The following is a 20,429-nucleotide window of genomic DNA, read 5'->3' as shown; positions in this document are numbered from 1 at the left end:
AAAGTCATTTAACCATTTAATAATTGTAATAAGGATGAATGAAATAAAATGCATGCTTGGATGTAAAATTTGTTTGCACAATCAAATGTGATTAGAAATTTTAGCTGTAACACCGAATTAAAAATTGAATAAAATAGATAGAAATCTAGAACAAGTAAAACCTTGACATATTCAAACTACTTCTAAACTCAACACCCAAAAGTTTGAGGTGCCCAGCTACATAGCTTTCTTTCAGTTTTAAAAGAAAATGGAACATACAAAAGCAATCGACCCACACAAATTAAAGCATTTATAAAGTAGTTGTAGCTAAAGACTGTTAGTGTTGTAAGTGTGAGGAGTGTATGGAGTTAGTTCCACATAAAAAAAAAAAGAGTAAAAAATTTATAAGATGAGAGACTCATAAACTTAACATCTTAAGTTTGTGAGTTAGATGTAGTATCTACTCTTGCTTAAATACTAGTCTCTGTCTTAAATACTAGCCTCCAATAAGCATCCTTCTTAATGGTCTCCAACAAAAATATAATCTGAGTTGCCAAACAAAGCAATTATTAGAACACAACCATTAGGCAAAGATAATGCTATTATTATCAACAAAGCAATAATTCATGGCCACTAGACAGACTAGTGCTTATGAAATTAAAATAACTTGAGCTTTAATTCAACCATGCATATATATACTAAATATAATTAAATTGTTTTATAATTTTCTAAATTTCCATTTTCTGTCAATTGACAATAAAAAAAGTATTTCACTATCCAAAAATAAAGATTCATGCATCAACTCCTATAATCACAGTAATAATAAAATTTTGTGCTCATTTTAAATAATGTTGAACCAATATTCAAATGGTTAAGAATTATTCATTCTTTGAATTTCACATAACAATTAGCTTATTGTGGTTTTCAATACAATAATTCATAATACGTAGTAATGGAAAGAGTTACCATTATTAGTGGTAATATTAAGATTCATAACTAAAATTCAAGACATGTGCTGCAGGCATAATAATGTTAATCGATTTCATGTATTTATTTAGAAAGATTATTAAAAAGAAATTCAAACAATTGACAATTTAAAAAGTTCTAGAATTAATTATAGGGAGAGTAAGATATAACTCTAACTGGTTAATTAAACATAAAACATCAACAATTAATTATTCATGCATCATAATAATAATAATAATAATAATAATAATAATAATAATAATAAAGTTAGATTTGTAATATTATGAGATAGACTATTTGAACTAACCTTGCAATGTGGGATATGAGCAATTTTGGACCAATCTGGACCTGTCTCCTTATTGTACCTTGCATATAATGCAGGACAATTATATACCACTAAATACTGAAGATTATGAGTTTGATCCATGTTGGGAAGAGATGACAATTCTTCACACCGATAGATATAAAGTTCTTCAAGAGAGGTCATCGGCAACCTTGTGGGCAATGATTTTATCCCTGTTTTGTCTATACTCAAATATTGCAATTTAGTAGCTCTTTCAAGCCATTTTGGTAAAAAGTCCAACTTTTTTGATCCAATGATAAAGAACAATTGAAGGTTTAAATTATTTACTACCACATGTTGCTTTCCTTCTTCCTCTTCATCCTCAAAATTCATCAGCTCTTCACACCAAAAAAATCCCAGCTTCTTTAAAGTAGTCAAGCGACCAACTGCACTTGGTACGGACACTAACTTTGAACAATTGAAAAGATACAAGAATTTGAGTTGTTGGAAGCGCCCTATATTCATTGAAGACAAACTTGTAATTTTGATCTTCATCAAAAGCAAATATTGTAGATAGATGAGTTTGTTCATGTTTTTGGGAAGTTCTTGAAGGCTGTCACAATAAAGGCCCAAACTCTGCAAACTTTGCAGCTTACAAATGGAATCAGGAAGCTTTTTCAAACTAGGAAAATTTTCAAGAAAGAGAAATCTCAAGTGCTTCTTCATTGTGGCAAAGCAATCATCAGGAAACGAGCTCAACTCCATATCTTCTTTTAGGTGCAACACCCTCAGATAGTTGAACTTGTCGGAGATCCATTCTATCGATGCTTCTTGTTGCCCCTCTTGCACAACGGTTCTTGTTCTGCTTGACTCTTTCATTGTTAATTTTGCAAGATCATGTACAAGATCATGCATTTTGAGTGTTTTAAATGTCATCAAATTTTGAAACTTAGGAAAAAAGAAAGATTTTTCTTCATCAATTTGAAGTAAAGATGTTGAAACAAGCTTCTTAATATACAACTTCCCAATATCTTCTGCATCTTCATCTTCGCGTGTAGGTTGGAGGAGTCCATGAGCCATCCACAACATAATCAACTCAAAAACCTCAAATTCATAATCCTTTGGATAACAAGAGCAGTATGAAAAACATTGCTTTACTTCTGGTGGCAAGTGATTGTAACTCAATCTGAGTGATGGCAAAATATGAGTTTCTTCTTGATCGAGATTCCACACCTCACTATCCCTTATTCTTCTCCACTCATTTTCATCATGAGATTTTGATCTAAGCAAGCAACCCAAAGTTGTTATAGCCAAGGGTACTCCTTTGCATTTTTTAACAATTTGCTCCCCCATTTGCTTTAGCCTTGGGTACTTCTCTTCTTCCTTCTCTTCTTGGAATGCACATTTTACAAACAGCCGCCAACATTCATTCTCAGGAAGTCCTTCTAATTTCATTACAAGATTACTCCCCACAATGTCAGCAACTTTTCTGCTACGAGTGGTCACTATAATTTTGCTGCCTTTGTCACCACCTACTTCTAACAAGTGATTTCTCAATTCATCCCATTTGTTGTGGTCTTCATTCCAAACATCGTCTAACACGAGTAAGAATTTCTTACCATGTAATGTTTGATTGAGAAGAGATATCATATATTCCAAACTAGAATTTGCATCCGCAACATTCTCTCTCTTTAAGGCTGCATGAATAATTCTTTGTATTAGCTTCTTCACATCAAAATCATCAGATACACACACCCACATTAAGAGATCAAAATGCTTCTTTATTGGGGTATCATTGTAAACCATTTGTGCAAGTGTAGTCTTTCCCAAACCTCCAATCCCAATAATTGAGATCACATCAATACTATTAGCTTCTGATTTTTGTGTCATCAATGAATTTATAATCTCCTCTTTCTCTTCAAGTCTACCACACAAACGGAAAGGCAATGAAGAAGCAGTCTCTCGCCATGCTAAATTGTGCTCCATAGCTGGAGCGTTGACATGTTGTTCAACTATACCCAACTTTCTCCCTTCTCTTATTTTTTCATCCATCTTCTGTTTCATATCTTTGATTTTGTGGGCCATCCTGATGCGAAATGCAAGTGGATTACTTGTATATGAGAAGAACCGGCGGACCTTGGTGCAAATGCTTCCATACATTTTGATCACTTCATTAAGTTTTGCTTCATACTCTATTTCATCTAATATGTCACCAGCGTCATCAAATGCCTCTCTGAGTTGCTTCAACCACTCATCTATACTGTGGTTTTTTGCTTGCTTGTTCTCAGCATCTATGAGATATGCTTTGATGATTCTCAAAGAACTTTCAAAGTTTTTTACATCATCTTTAAGACCACATGCCAGAGCAATCTCTTGAAAAGATTTTGTTGCTAGATTGCCTAAGAGTGTTGATGCCACACCAGAAACAACATCAGCCATTGGAGAATTAGTGAAAACAACCTAGCAAAAAAGTATAAGATGGAAAAGAAAGGTTAACCACACAAAGGGAAAAAAATTACAATTGCTCAATGTAAAAATTACTAGTAAAGTAGTTAATTTCCTAGTTAATAAAAAAACAACATTGTATACTATAACATAAAAAATCTCCTAATAAAATATAAGTGGTTTATTCTTTGAGTTATTAAAATCGATTTGGTATAATCAATTTGGTCACACTGCTTTATGAGTATATCTGTTGTCTGATTCTTGCTCAAAATTGGAAGTAATTTGATCAGACAAGATGCAGACAATCAACATCAATGTCTGGACATGAGGCCCAATTAATATTAATAAATCCTTTCAAACTAAGGTCAGGTGAGACAGGGAATAGAAGTCCAGTAGCAGGGGTGTTTTTAAGGTACATGAGAACTTAAATTGCTGTTTGGTAGTGTGCACCATGGCACCGCTTGTACATCATGGAGGTGCGGACATTGACCCGCCGGTCAAAGATGTCCGGTTCAAACCGAGTCGACCGGTTTTAGGCGAGTCAAACCGGTTTTCTGTGGGTCAATTGCAGAAACGGTTAGGAGAGTCACCTGGACCGGTTTAAGATCCGGTTCACTAGTTTGATAACTATGAGTTAAATAAGGTAGAGATCATTAAAAATAAATTTTGATACTAATTTTAAAAAATTTGACCCGAAATTGAGTCGAACGGACCAAACCAGTTGAACCGGATCCAAATCAAGCCCATGACCCAACCCAACCCCATTTTACTTAAGCAACTCAGCATCCCCTCTCCCCATATGATGAGAAACACGGTGCACAAGGGAGAAGGGGGAAGAATAAAGCACAAATTTACAAACCCTTGGCTAAAGTTTAACTTCATATAACTTTTGATCCGGAGTTCCGATCGCCGCACCGTATGCGGCCATGCGACCGCAATGTCAAGCTCTACAAAGTCCAGTACTCAATTAGGTAAGGAAGTCACTTTTCAGTTTCGATTCTCTCCTCCCCCAATTTCAAAAATCCTATGATTTGGGTGTTGAGATTTTATTGGTTTTGATGTTTAGGATCAAGCTAACCTAATAGGCTTGCCGAGTTTTGACCCAATTTTCCGTTGGTAAGGTGAGGATTCTCAAACCATAGTGAATTTCTTTATTAATTGTGGTTAAGTATTAAGTTTGTGTATATGTATGTGATAATGTATATTAGGTAGTGAATATGTGATTGTGGAACACAATTGAGGTGATTGAAAGCTTGGATTGAGTCTTGGTTGCTGAATTTTGGTGGTGAAGGCTTGTGGTCTTGCGTATTTAAGGTGTCTTTAGCATAGAGAGAAATCGGCCAAGGTATGATTTTGGTTTCCCGTATATAATATATAATGTCTTGTGAAAACATAGGCTAGATGACTATAAGATAGGTTGAAGCATGTATGTATGTTATGAGTTAGTAACCTTAATAAAAATATTGACTGGTCTTGAAATGCGTTGGTGATTGGTGATTTAATGATGATATTTTAATGATTGAGAATGAGATTATGTTGATTATGAATTCTTGGGGTTGAAATTCATGAATTTGTGTATTGATGGGTCACGGAGTGAATGAGAATTGGTTAGGTATGAGTATGAATTGGTTGAATGAGTATGACTTGTTATATGTAGAAATATTGTTGTGTAATTATTGATGAGTATTGACTTAAAGTATATTAAATTGAGAATCTTGAATGAGTTGAGGAATTGAGAATTGAATAGTTTAAATGGTTGAATGATTGATTAAAGGTTGATAAGCATTTGGCATTGATTATGAGTGTTTTGGAAGTGTTTTGGTTGATAGTGGTTTGGTTTGAAAAAGAAAATTTGGTAAAAATAGAGGTTGGTATTTTTGAGGAAAAATATGATTTTTTACTGAACTTCAGCGGGCCATAACTCGGCTTTCGAATCCTCAAGTTTTTCCAAATTTGTTTCAATTGAAAATTGCGTCCGTGAAGTTTACACCGTTTGAAGAATGATGAAAAACAATTTTTTACAAAAAAAGCTATACGCGTTGGAAGTTTGGTGTTTAAATGTAAATTCTGCAGCATTAACAGTGTTGAGTTTGGAAAACTAATTTCTATGATGTACAAACATTATAAGCTAATTATCAATTGTTTGTATAACTTATTTGGTTAAATGTGCAGGAAAATAAATTAAACATCTTGGCCCAAGGAACAAATGATTAAGCCCATTGTAACACATACATTGGTCCACCATAATTAATCCAAGTCCCATCACACATCCATGAACCAAAGAAAGATAGATGGCCCAAATCCTTCAAGCCCATTCGGTAACCTATACTTCCCACCTTCAAATACTTGAACCCTAAATTCATTTCAATTAATTTCCTTGAAGCTTCCACCGAAAGCCAAATCCTTTCTTCTCTCTCCTCTCTCGTTTTACTTCAGTCACGTCATAGACAAGGAAGGAAGAAAGAAAAGGAAAGTTCAGAAGCTATGGTAGGTTGAAGAACAAAAGGTTTGTTTCCAAATCTAAGCAAGAAGAAATTAAAAGGCTACAACCAAGTAGCTAGTTTTCATATGGTCAGAGCACATCAAGAAAGTATCTTCTCTCATTTGTGCTACATCGAGGAACCAAGAAGAAATCCACGAAGTCTCAAGCACAAATCAAGCAACCATGGAGAAAGTGAAGTCAACTATAGTCAGAAGCTCATCCACAGTCCAAATCAAAACCTGGAGCCAAAACAAAGCTCTACGGTCAAGATTGAAGAAGCTTGAAGAAAAAGGATGAGAGAGAATGGATAAGTTGCATTCAACAAATTCGGATCTCTCCCCCATCACTGACAAAGCCACTGCAAGCTCTGTAAAGAAGAAGAAGATAGTATGGACCTTAAACTAGCTTCAACCTTGGAAGATTCACTCTTCTATAATAAGAGTGAACGGCCAAGGGTTGAAAGTAAGAGAGAAAGAACAAAGCACAGAGTTCGGTTCTCATAGCTTCCTAAGCTTGTTGATTTCTCCTCCTTCATGTTGTTCATTAGTATTTTCTTTTTCTCAGTTTAATTTGTCTGAGTCTCATTGAAAAAGGCAAACATGGTGAGGTTTGTAAGAAAAAGCCAATAAGAGGTAAAAGGCAGTGAGTTAAATTAGGAGAAAAAGCCATAAGATGTCTCAGATTTTCTTTGTACATCTTTCTGTTTTGTTTCATAATCCTGTGGGGATTCCCTTACAAGTTGGGTTAGCACTTGACTGTTGAAAGATAGGTTGAGTCCTAGTCAAATTTAGATTGGGTTAGAATCTAGATTTGTTCCAAATAGGATTGGGTAGATCCTAGGGAAACATTGGTGTATGTAATGTGTTAAAAAAGTTAGTGAAATTCCATCATAATTGTGATGGAGACTGGACATAGGCTACATTGCACTAGGTAGCTGAACCAGGATATATCTGGGTGTTACTCCTTCCTCTCTACTTCTCTTCTATTTCTATTACTCAGGAGACAAAAAGAAAATGTCTCTCAATTCGATACGAGACAAAAGTAAAAATATCTCCTAAGTTTATTTGAAAAAGCAAAAAGTAATAGTCACAAGAAAAGGAGGCTAAGATTCAACCCCCTTTCTCTTAGCCATTGATAACCATCAAACAACTTTTTGAGAAAAAGGTGTGGGACGCGTACGCGGACATATGGCTGCGTATGCGACCATTCGCCTCTGTCCAGGGTACTCGCGTACGCAGGCAAGGGTCGCGTACGCGAGTTGGGAAAAATCACCCTTCTGCATACACGGGACATGATTCGCATACGCATGCCCTGTTTTTCAAAAACTTGAGTTTTGTGATTTTAAACATGATTTTGAACTTTTAAAACTCTATTTTTACCCTTTAAGACCCTAAACTTAGTTTTATTCATAGTGAGGGGGTTGAACCTTGAGGAAATGGTGACTTGGAAGTGAAGAAAGTGTGTGAAGTGGTGAAGTATGGTTGAGGAAGTGCGGAATTGATGATGACGTATAGTTGATGACTAAATTAAGAGGTGAATGTTGAGATTGGTAATGATTGAATATGGCCGGATTGGCTGAGATGGTAAGATCTAAGTGTGATCCTGCTTATGTGTCACCTCGAAAATTGTATTGGTGCTTACACCGGGCAATGATGGAGGTTCCAACCCGTTTTGCTCGTGGTTGCGGTGTCCTGATGGAGACGGAGGTTTTATCCCGCCCGTGGTGAGGACGGGAGTTTCATCCTGCTCACGAGGTTTGCAAGTTGAGGACAAAGGATTCCCTCTCTTGTCGTGATGTAGATGTGGGGAAGGTAGAAAGGCACTCTCCTTCGTATTGTTTTTTCTCACATTCTTCTCCGGTTGCAAGGTGGAAAGGTACACTTATTTGTAATTCCTCTAGGAGAAGGTGGAAAGGCACTCTCCTTCATTTGTGTTCCTCCTTGGGATGCGTAACCTAGAGACCATGTCCAGGTTAGCTACCGGATGTGTCGGGTTCTGGTAACTTAACCAACACGTGAATTCACGGCTAGTAAGAAAGGCATACATCATATGCATATGTGTGTTTTGAATGATTGTGCATTAATTGGATTTGCCTATGTGATTATCATGCTTACCTGCTATATTTGCTACTTGCCATATCTGTATCCTATTTGTGTTTGTTTTGTTTGTATTTGCTTGTCTGTGTACTAGAGTTTTGGAGGATTGGAGAAAGGTGGAAATTAGGGCTTAAGTTAGAAAGGAATTAGAAATAAGAACCTTAGATAACCTACCCTGTTTATGGTTTTTTATTTATAAACCTTAAGATTTAAATCTGAGTGTCGAAGTTCTAGGATTGCTTTTGGCTTTTCCGGGACCTTGTATATTATGTATGTGGGCACTATTACCATACTGAGAACCTTCGGTTCTCATATCATATATATGTTGTTATTTTCATATGCAGGTCGGTATGCACCTCGGTGAGCATTTGAGATCTCTGGCAAACAAAATCTATTTTAGGATTTTATATTTTGATATCATATGATATATTATGATTTAGAATTCTCCTATATGTATATATAGCTAACTATGTCCCTCTTAGAGGTCGACGATGGAGAAACATGTCGTTTATTTTGTATTTTGGGATTCCTTCGGGTTATGACATATGTATTTACTTCGCGGGATGAGTCAAGAGCTTGCTATTTTGTATTTTTATCCTCCACTTCTTATTGTGTAGTTTATGTTTTATCCGGTTGCGCTTTTCCATGTGCAATGTGTTTTATTTTTGCAGTTTTTATTTAAACCTTCTTTCAAGGCTCCTAGTTATAAATTTCTTCAACTATATTACGTACATGTTTTCTTTTAGATGTTATAATATCTCACTACCTCTATTTTATGACTTAAGCTTAAATCTCTACGTAGTAGGGTATTACATGCAAAATTTGCAACTTGAAGATAAGTTATTTTAGTTGCAATATTTGACTTAGTCAAAGAATGAGTTATTACATAAGTTGATATTTATCAACTTGTCATACAACTTGATAAAGATGAATATGAAAGAAGACTCTAGTATACACACTTGTGCAATTTGTGCATAACTTGATCAACTTGTAAACCAAATGCACCTCCATAAAATACTATATAGGGAGTTAAGGTATTTGCTAATGTATGTCATGTTTTTGCATAGAATTAGTGAGTGAAACTTAGAGAGAAAAGTAGTAAGGTCTCTCATGTGTGTAATCTCTTTGTATGAATTTCTATAATATGTAAGAGAGTATTATAAACTTCTCTATATATTGTGAGAGACTGTAATTACACCACTTTGTCATATTATTTTCACTATTGTCTATATTCTTGTTCAGTTCCATCTATTTCTCGTCCACAAATTATAGTTGTGTTATTTTGTCTCTATTAAATCTGGTACCTAACAGTGGTATCAGAACTTTAGGTTCTTAATCTTCCGCTGCAAAAGGGCAAGTTGGTATCAGAACCATGGAAACAAAATTTAAGATCGAGAAATTCAATGGGAATAACTTTTTTCTTTGAAAACTGAAGATCAAGGCAATTTTGAGAAAGGATCATTATAGAAGGCAGGCCTACCGATATTCCTGATGACAAGTGAAAAGAGATGGAGGGGAACGTCATTGCCAATTTACACTTGGCTATGGCAGATTCCGTATTATCAAGCATATCGGAGAAACAGACAGCAGAGGAGATTTAGGAGGCACTCACTAAGTTGTACGAAACGAAGTCACTTCACAATAGAATATTCATGAAAAGGAGGCTCTATACTCTTCGTATGAGTGAATCTACATCGGTGACGGATTATATCAACAATCTTAATACTGTATTTTCACAACTGACAGCCATGGAGTGTCAAATTGTAGAAAATGAACGTGCTGAACTGCTTCTCCAAAGTTTACCAGACTCGTATGATCAACTTATCATCAATATCACAAATAACAATATTTCTAATCAACTTTGATTTGATGATGTTGCTGCCACTATTCTTGAAGAAGAAAGCAGGCACAAAATAAAGATGATCGAAATGGAAAGTTCTAAGCAAGCAGAAGTTTTGTTGGTGATGAGAGGTAGATCAACAAAATGTGGCTCTAGTGGGAGTCAAAGTTGTGGTAGATCAAGGTCTCGAAAGAAGAACCTTACTTGTTATAACTGTGGCAAAAAAGGGCACTTGAAGAAAGATTGTTGGTTCAACAAGAAGAGCATAGAAAAAACTGCTAATGCAACTACCTCACATAGTTGTGTTGCAAACACCTTTGATGATGGAGATGTCTTGTGCATCGAAGTTGCTATTGGTCATGAAGACAATAAACCATTAGCTGATATCTGGCTATTGAATTGTGCAGCAACATATCACATGACTCCACATCATGAGTGGTTTAGCACTTATGAACCTGTTTCAAAAGGATCTGTACTCATGGGAGATGATCATGCCTTAGAAATTTTTGGAATCGGTACTATAAAAATTAAGATGTTTGATGGTTCCATCCATACAGTTCAAGGTGTAAGACATGTGAATGGCCTGAGAAAAAATTTGTTATCCGTTGAGCGGTTGGATTCTTAAGGGTACAAGATTAATATTGAAATTGGATCATTGAAGGTGACTAATGGTGCTTGTGTGATCATGAAGGAAAAATGGCTAACAACCAATCTCTACTTGCTTTCTAGAGATACAGTTTGAGACGCAGAAGCATCAGTTACATTTGTGGACCAAGAAGACACAATGATATTGTGGCATCGCAAATTAAACCATATGTCAAAACATGCTCTATATAGGTTCTTGCATAACATAATCTCCTTCCAGGGTTTAAAACGGTGAATCTACCTTTCTATGAACACTTGGGACAAGCAAACAGTATAGATTGAAGTTTAAAAGATCAATCGCTAAAAGCTAGCACGTACTAGACTTGATTCATTCTAATGTGTGAGAATCACCAGAATTATCACTAGGAAGAGCAAAATATTTTGTCTCCTTCATAGATGATTACTCACGAAGAATCTAGGTATTTTCCATCAAGAAGAAGTCAGATATGTTTCTAGTATTTAAGGAGTTTAAAGCACGAATAGAGCCTGAAAGTGAGAAGAAAATAAAGTGCATGAGGACCGACAATGGAGGAGAATGCACTAATGGTGATCATTGCATTTTGCAAGCATGAGGGTATTCAGAGGCAATTTAAAGTTGCATATATACCTCAACAAAATGGTGTTGTAGAGCGGATGAACAGAACTCTTCTAAAAAGAAGTCGAGCTATGTTGCGGACTGCAGGATTAGCCAATTCTTTCTGGACAGAAGCAGTCAAAACATCCTGTGATTAACAGATCACCGTCAACAGTAATTGGGTTGAAAACTCCAATGGAGATGTGGCAAGGTAAGCCACCTGATTATTCTTCTCTCTATATGTTTGGATGTCCTATTTATGTGATGTTCAATATCGAAGAAAGAACAAAGCTTGATCCTAAATCAAGAAAGTATATCTTCTTGGGCTATGCTGTTATTCTCAGTAGAGATGTTATATTTGCTGAAAACGAGTTGCAAAAGGAGCAAAAAAACAACAGTAGCACTAAAGAAACTACTACGATATACATGAATGATAAGTCTAGAAAAAAGGACTCTTTTGAAGTAGAACCTGAGCAAGTTGAACAAGGACCAGCTGAAGCTCGCAGAACAACACCTAAACTGAGAAAACCATCATGGCATGCCGACTATACCATAACTTGCCATTATGCATATTGTTTTGTTATTGAAGATGGAGAACCATCAACCTTTCAAGAGGCTGTTGAAAATTCACATTCTTCTTTATGGATGACGGCCATATAAGAAAAAATGGAAGTACTATGCAGAAACAAGACGTGGGAGCTTGTCCCACTCCCGGATAGAAGGAAAGCAATTGGTAACAAATGGATTTATAAAATAAAGTGTGATAATCATGACCCGATAGAACGTTATCGTGCAGAACTAGCAGTGAAGAAATTCTTCGTTTTCGGTTGATCTGATTTGTCATTCTCTATCATTGCTATGTCTCCTGGCTGTCGATCCTTGTCATCACAGTTGGCCATCGTTGTTGGGTACCTGGTCATGGCTGCATCTAGTTTTGATTCATTGATTCGAGCTTTTGAGTTTGCCCCAGTTTCTTTACTTTGAGCCCCTACCTCTGATAGGTTTTTATTTTCTTTTTTAATTTTTTTGCTTTAGTTATTGTATATTACATTTTACTGTTATAATGCAAAAAAACATGCTTGGTTTATGGGGCGAGGTGTTTTACCAAAACTAATTCTTACAAAGATTGATTGCTTTGAATTGTCTTTGTTTTTAATCCCATGATAATTCTCAAGGCTAAGCTGCTTATATATTATTTCTCTTGGGTGCCTCAATGAGATGTTAGCATCTACTTATTAATTCCTCATTATAGTATTATAATTATAATTTATGTTTATGCTAAATTCTTAATTATATGTTAATTTTTTATTAAGATAAAGTGTTTATTTCCGGTTTTTAAGGAAATCAGCGATACAGTGTCGAGTCACAGGCTCCTATTTTATTATTTAGTATGTAAAGTAGTCGTAATACTCCTTGCTATCAGAGTAGCGCAGCCGGAAGCGTGATTTCTGATAGTGAGGGTGTTACATTATGGTATCAGAGCGGTCTTTCCTGTAGAGCCTGAGAAATGGACCGATTATGCTTCAATTGCATACTCTGAGTGTCTGTCATGTTATAGGTCTTGTCCGAATGACGAGAATTAGAGCTTTATGCACATGACTGTCTTTTGATTAACGCTGTTAGCTTACTATTGCATATCTGTTGATATTAAGTCTGGCCAGCTTAATGTTGATGGTTTATGTATACGGTAAAGTTAATGGGTTATCATGGACAAAGTGGAGTTAATAAGCGATGCGGTTCACGGGTTCTGGGAACGTTAGAAATTAATTTTTGAAGTTAGTTCCATTTTGACGTATAATTTTGTTCGTGTCGCGTAGCTTAATACACCGTTTTCTCTTTTATTGGTTATGTTGGAATTCCTTGTTCTAGATTTTTCCTTTTAGAATATGATTCGACTCTGTTTCTAGCAATACTTATTCATCCCTATATATATATATTTCTGTTTGATTATAATCCTGATTATTCACTTGAAATCATTTGGAACCTCTACCCTAATGTTGCTCATATTTCTCTCTTCGAATCATGAGTTTTTTTTCTTTAAGTTGGTTTTGAACTTGTTTCGCATGACAACGGTCTTTAATTCTTTGATAAACGTCAAATGTTATTTCTTGATTAGTTTACACTGAAGTTAGGTGTTTTAATCATGCCACATGATGCGTGTGTTGCTTATTCTTCGATTTATTATCTTTTTCGCTCCCTGTTTCAATTCTTTTTGGAACCAGATTTGATTATTCATCATTGTTATTATTTATACATTTCTTCATAAATTTTGTATCCTTTTATTCGATCTTAAATCTGTTCTAGCGTAACACATAATTCTTAATACTTGAGTGATTTGAAACCGTGAAAGTTACGATTCATAGTAAGCTAATTGTGTGATTTGGTTCTTCTACTTCACCTTCTACAACTTATGCGTATTTTGCCCAGGTTACAATTTTTTTTATCCTGTTTTCCTTTAAATGAATAAAGTACTCTCCTTGGTAAAAATTTCGAGTTTGTTTTGGTATGAGATAATAATTCTAGTAATATTCTTTCGAAGTTTTTGTTTCGAAATCTACATTGAGAAAAGTTTTGATCTTTTTATTCTATCTAATCTTGTCTATAACCATTCTTTGAATTTTGGATATAACTATCTCTGATCTTACATGTACTTTCCTACAAGAAATAAATAAATCCTTTATGTAGCTAAAGACATACTTGTTTTTAAGGGTACTATCTATACTTTTATTAACTATATAGGAACACTTTACATTAGATTTCTTTCTTTGAACATAATTTGATTCTCCTCTAATATTTACTCAAATTTTTATATATGTCTTTACTTGATTATGTACTCTAAGATTCTTGATAAGCGGTTCTTGCTTCTGTTCTAGTTAATTGACTAACTTTATATAATTTATTTTAAATTGGATTATTTTGACGCAATACCTTATTAAAACTTCTTGTAATTATTTTGGGAAAGTGAATTCATTCCTTCATAGGGTTACAACTTGATTTTTCCTTTCAGTACATCTTTCTGTTTTTATACATCCTTGCTTACCTATAATTTCAAACGTTTCTCCAAGTTTTTGTGAAATACCATTTTGGTTGCTTATTCTTCTTTATCAAAATTTGTATTCCTTTGAGTAAACTTCAAACTTATTTTGGTGCAACATACCACTTTTTATAATCTCGTTCTAAGATTTTTGTTTTGGATTTCATTGAAAAAAAAAAAAAAAAATTCAATTCAGTTCTTTTGCTGGATTCTATTTGTAGCCTTACTTTAAATTTCAATAAAATCGTTTTGGAACTTCGCATATATTCACTATATGAAGCTTTAAAACTTTCTTATGCAAACGAAACTAACTTGTTTGTAATATACCAAGTATTCTTTTATTGACTAATTTACCTCGGACCTTCTCTTCTGAATAAAATTTAAATTTTTATGCATATTCTTGTTTGATTATGATCTTTTAAGATTTTTCAACATTTTTAGTTCAATTAATTTTTATTATTTCAAGTTTTACACAAATAATCTAATTTAACTTGAATTCGATTTAACATAACTCAATATTTACGCTTCTATTACCTCACTTGAAGGATATTTATTTCATATCTTTTCTTTTTAAAATGAGAAATCACACTTTCTTAAATTTTTCCATGCTTTTGAGTTTTGCAAATGATGTCGTTAGTTCAGTCATTCCTTTCTTGTGAACTTAGTGTTCCTTTGTTCTGGCTTGAACTTATTTCAATTTAAATCATCACTACTTTTCTTATTTCTTATGGAGTTCCTGGATTCAAATTTCCTATTTAGATGCAAAACGATTTTCTTTCCAGAACATTTTCTCGTGCCTGTAAATCGTTATTTAGTTGCAATCTTACGCATCCTCTTGAATTTATACGAATTTTATCCTCGTCAGCATAATCTTTAATCATTTCTTTTCTATGAAATCTCATATTTTTTCGACTCAGCTTGGATATGTTAAAAACTAATACGCAGATTTTCTTCTTATTGGTCCTATTGAATTTCTTTTGATCCAAGGGTTATCCTTGAAATTATCAATTGATTCTTTTCTAGCAAACTTCATTGCTTGAGCATCCTTGTTTACCTGCAATTGCATTTATTCTTTCAAATTTTCGCGAACGCGGCCCTTGTCGCTTTTCTTTCTTTTTCATGGTTTATTATCGTTCTGAATATACTCGAGATTAGTTTTGGTATCTTGTGTAACCGTTAGACTTAGTAAACGACATATTAGTCCTTTAGGACAGTTTTGGTGAACGCAAAAGGTGAAATTCGTAAGTGTACGACGTTGCAGGGAGTTGTGGAACCTTATTTCATGTGAAAGGATTTTGTTGATGTTGGGTTTGTGACCATTAAAATTTGCGAAGTGTTGACGAGGTTGAAAACCTTCGGATGAGTTACTCAATGAAGTACGGTTGAGAATAGTGGAGATAAGTTATGTTGAAGTTTGAATAGTTGAATCTCTGAAGTTGGTATGAGATCAGTAAACGGACATTAAGCACATCGTTTTAACCCCGGCTTATTTTATAAACTTTTTCCACCTTACTTTACCATTACATGTTGAAACATATCATCTTGTACATCAAGCCTATCTTGTAATTTCTATTTCACATCATACTTATACCCTTTAAGTTTTTATGCTATATGAAAATTCTGGTATTTGAAGTGATATAAAAATCTCTTTTATTTTGTATCAATTTTCGAGGACGAAAATTTTATAAGGTGGGTAGGATGTAAGACCCAGAATTTTCGAATAAATCTTATTATAAATTAATTTCAATTCATTAGACCTTGGTGCTGAATTAATGACTGTGTTGTTTGATTGTGTGGTTGGTTTCTGATTGAGATTTGCTTATGAGAAAGGAAAGATTTTGATTTTTTTAAAATATTAAACATTGTTATATATATATTTTTTAAAAAAATTTATAACAGGTAAACTTATACGAGTTTATTAGTCGAATTTAGGTGAGTTCCACGAATTTTTTTAGCTTGTGACTTTGGCAATCTTGATATAAATTTAGAAAAGACAAATTTATATAATATAATTAGGCAAATGACGAATGTTAAAACCTGTTAAGAAACTTTATAACTTAATATAGTAATAGTCTAAATTTTATCATTTATTTTATTCTCATTATAAACAATCGTTCTAATGTAAAATGATATGCTAACAAAGAATGAAGGGCGAGATACAAACCTGATAAGTTATAATATAATCTCCAAATTGAACCTGATCCAAGTGAACCTTCAAAAATCTTAGGACTCAAATCTAATTGCCACAATAGAAGAAGGAAACAAGTCATGATTATTTCAACGCTAATAGAGGTAGAACATATGTTCAAAATAGGCCAAGTGTTATTAAGATGTGTGTATTTGTACATTTCATATATACAAAATAAATCTAACTCTAACTCTAAATTAAGTTGACCACCGTACATATTAGAGGAAAAAAGATTTGACATGAAATTGAAAGGGGTGTTAGCTAATTAATTTCAAGTATTTTGATAATTCATTAAAAAATAACTAGTTTTTTTAGTGTTTAATGAATTGAAGTTTAATTTAAAAATTATTTATCCATGAAATTTACTACTTTAATAACCTTAACAAGTGTTTTTAATAATAATAATAATAATAATAATACACATTCTAGAGAAAAAAAAAAATCACTTACAGATCAGAAGTGTCAAACTTGTGTGCCACAAATAAATTGAGGCGAAAATAATGTATGATAAGTTGCTGAATGGAATTAATTAAGAGTAAGAGTTTAATTTGAGAATGGGATAGATGAGGTGCTGAGAGTGAGAGAAGGGACTTTGTTCTTTGCAGGATAACATAAATTAAAAGAAGAGCAATTATATTATGCTTTCCTTTTGAAATCAAACAAAACGGTTCTTAGCAGAATATATCATAAAGCACGCAAAATAAATAACTTGGATGATTTCTTCATCAAAGTATATACTATATAAAATGGGATTCTAAACCTTCTCAATCAGAAAGGTATACGAACGTTTAAAAGTAGTAATACATAACATATGAACTTTACTCTACTAATAATTATTGTTTTTTCTATCCCATTATATATATATATAATGTCAATCTTATTGATGATCAATAATGACACCCAATTAAATTATGACAACCAATTAAAAATAGAATATACTTAATGTGAAACATTTTGAATAAGAGAGTCACTCTAATCTTTTTGTATGATATATGTTTTTTTTATTTTTTTGTTGTTATTTGTTAGAGTAGTTTTTTTCTTCTTCCTGTCATATAGTTTTAAAAAAGCATATTTCTTTTTTGAACTATTGACATGTATGTATTTTTTATTATCTTTTTTATTTTATCTTTATATATATGTTCTTCGTCTGAAGATCTGTTTTGAATTCGTTTACTTTTTTATTTTTAATTTCTTGATTGGTATATTATCTAAGTTTAATAATATTATTAATGTTGGTAAATTTAGTTCCTATAATCAATGAAGAATATAAATGAATAATATAAATGATGTTTTGAATAAATAAAATTTTTGTAATATTATCTATTTTATTTATTGTAATAGAGACTGAGTTTTAATATTTTTTATTAGAACAAATATTTTAACAACAATGTATTATTTAGAATCTTTTTTAAAGTTAAAATTATTTACTTTGACTTCAAATATAAGTATTAAGTTGCATATGTTGTGATAAGATAAGATAGCCTGAGGTGGATGTCCATTTTTCATAAGGTTCAAGTTTTCAAGAGAAATTACATTTAATAAGGTTTGAAAACATAACCTTATGTATGTATATAAATAGAGGCTTAAACCTCTGAGATACACAACAACATAAATAAAAGTACTTTTCTCTCTTTTCTCTCTATATTCTACTAATACAATATCAATATATTATAATAGTATTGGTGAATATTAATATTAGAGTCTTTTATTTATACATATTTATTTTATATTTTATCATATCTTCCTTATTTATTTTACAACATGTTATCAGCACGAGACTTTGATCAAATTTTAGGAAGACTCCAGGTAACAAATTTTCATTATATCGAATCTCTCCCATCTTGAATTTAATGCTCTTGATATATCTGAAAACAACTATTTATCATGGATACTAGATGCTGAAATCCATCTTGATTCAATGGATCTTGGAGATACCATTAAGGCTGAAAATAATGTATCCCGGAAGGATAAAGTCAAAGCCATGATTTTTCTTCGTCGTCATCTTGACGAAGGATTGAAAAATGAATATTTCACATTAAAAGATCCTACAGATCTGTGGAAAGATCTTGAAGAAAGATACAATCATCAAAAGACAGTGATACTTCCTAAAGCCCGATATGAATGGATGCACTTGCGTCTACAGGATTTTAAATCCATAAATGAATATAATTCTGCAATATTTTGAATCACCTCACGAATGAAATTATGTGGGGAAAAGATAACTGATAATGATATGTTAGATAAAACTTTCTCGACATTCCATGCCTCGAATGTGCTCCTGCAGTAGCAGTATCGAGAAAAAAGATTTAAAAAGTATTCTGAGTTAATTTCTTGCCTTCTTGTTGTTGAACGCAACAATGAATTACTTTTAAGGAATCATGAAGTGCGCCCAACTGGCGCTGCCCCATTTCCTGAAGTAAATGCGGCAATTCATAACCCCAGAAGAGGTAAATGGCAAGATTTTGGTAACAAGAAAAATTATGGAAGGAAGAATAATTATATTCACAAAAAAGGATCTCACCAAAAGTGGGATAAAAAAAAATTCTGGGCAAAATAACTCAACAGAGAATACATGTTTCCATTGTGGTGGAAAGGACCATTGGTCACGTACCTGTTGTACCCCAAGGCACCTAATCGATCTTTATCAAGCATCTTTGAAAAAGAATGACAAAGGAAAGGAAACAAATTTTGTTTCAAATGATGCTGAAAATTACACCACTCATTATGTGAGGATCCTGAATAAAATATTGGTCATTTGATCAATGATAGAATAGTTTAATATGTGAGATTGTTAAGTATTCATGTAAATAGATAATGTAAGGAACTTATTGTTAAGTTTTATTTTTTTATGTATTTAAGTTTTAAATATGATGTATATAAATAATGAAGTATTAATGTTTATGTTTATGTTTAAGAATTTTGAAATCACTAAATGTGTCCAGTTTTAATAATAATAGTGATAATAATAAAATTTTAGTGTATGACATTGTACAGTGTTTCTTAGAAAAATAATTCCAATCAAGAATTTAATTTGACTGTGCATGTATTACTACTCATTTTATTATTATTTATCTTTGAAGAAAATGGCAAGGATATATAATGAAGATGTATGCCTTGCGGATAGTACAAGTTCGCACACCATTCTCAAAAGTGATATATATATATATATATACCCATCTTGTGGTAAAAGAAGAATGTGTTAATACTATTATTGGCTTGGGTAATGTGATAGAAGGTTCCGAAAGAGCTATAATTTTATTTCCTAGAGGAACAAAATTCATAATAAATAATGCACTATTATATACCAAGTTTCTGAGGAACTTGTTGAGTTTCAAAGATATTCGCCGAAATGGATATCATATTGAAACAATGAATGAGGGAAATCATGAGTATTTGTATATCACAACCCATGATTCAAATAAAAAGGTTATATTAGAAAAGTTACCATCACATTCATCTGGGTTATATTATACCAAAATTAGTACAATTGAATCACATGCTATTGTAAACCAAAAGTTTACTAGCCCAAATGAATTCATAACTTGGCATGATCGATTGCGTCATTCGGGAACAATCATGATGCGGAGAATTATTGAAAACTCCCATGGACATTCACTAAAGAACCAGAATATTTTTAAATCTAGTGAATTTTCTTGTGCTGCATGTTCTCAAGGAAGTTAATTTTAAGGCCATCACCAGTAAAGATTGAATTTGAGTCCCCTGAATTCCTTGAAAGGATTCAAGGTGATATATGTGGACCTATCCATCCACCATGTGGATCTTTTAGATATTTTATGGTCATAATAGACACATCTTCGATATGGTCACATGTGTGTTTATTGTCTTCTCGCAACCTGACGTTTGCGAGATTACTTGCTCAAATTATTCGATTAAAAG

The 20,429-nt window shown here is 33.1% G+C and overlaps 1 protein-coding gene and 1 long non-coding RNA gene across 2 annotated transcripts; one reads left to right on the top strand and one right to left on the bottom strand.

Moving 5' to 3' along the window:
- On the bottom strand, positions 147-17,123 carry LOC107626655 (disease resistance protein RGA2-like). Its single transcript, XM_016329549.2, has 4 exons — positions 16,983-17,123; positions 16,509-16,580; positions 1,253-3,688; positions 147-524 (listed from the first exon to the last, which is right to left on the bottom strand). The coding sequence occupies exons 3-4, from the start codon at positions 3,665-3,667 to the stop codon at positions 450-452; spliced, it is 2,490 nt and encodes an 829-aa protein (XP_016185035.1). The 5' UTR covers positions 3,668-3,688; positions 16,509-16,580; positions 16,983-17,123; the 3' UTR covers positions 147-449.
- Positions 4,499-5,216, top strand: LOC110268643. The gene is made up of 3 exons (XR_002356918.1): positions 4,499-4,644; positions 4,740-4,794; positions 4,882-5,216. It is a non-coding gene; the product is annotated as an uncharacterized LOC110268643 (long non-coding RNA).

The sequence above is a fragment of the Arachis ipaensis genome, chromosome B02 (assembly GCF_000816755.2).
Source record: "Arachis ipaensis cultivar K30076 chromosome B02, Araip1.1, whole genome shotgun sequence".
In the NCBI taxonomy this organism is placed as follows: Eukaryota; Viridiplantae; Streptophyta; class Magnoliopsida; order Fabales; family Fabaceae; genus Arachis; species Arachis ipaensis.
Note: the sequence above shows the minus strand (reverse complement) of the source record. Positions and strands in the feature narration are given on the sequence as shown.

Coding starts and splice junctions, on each gene's coding strand:
- LOC107626655 (XM_016329549.2), bottom strand. CDS start 3,667: ATGGCTGATGTTGTTTCTGGTGTGGCATCAACACTCTTAGGCAATCTA. Junction 525..1,252: donor CTCATATCCCACATTGCAAG/GTTAGTTCAAAT, acceptor TTGGCAACTCAG/ATTATATTTTTGTTGGAGAC.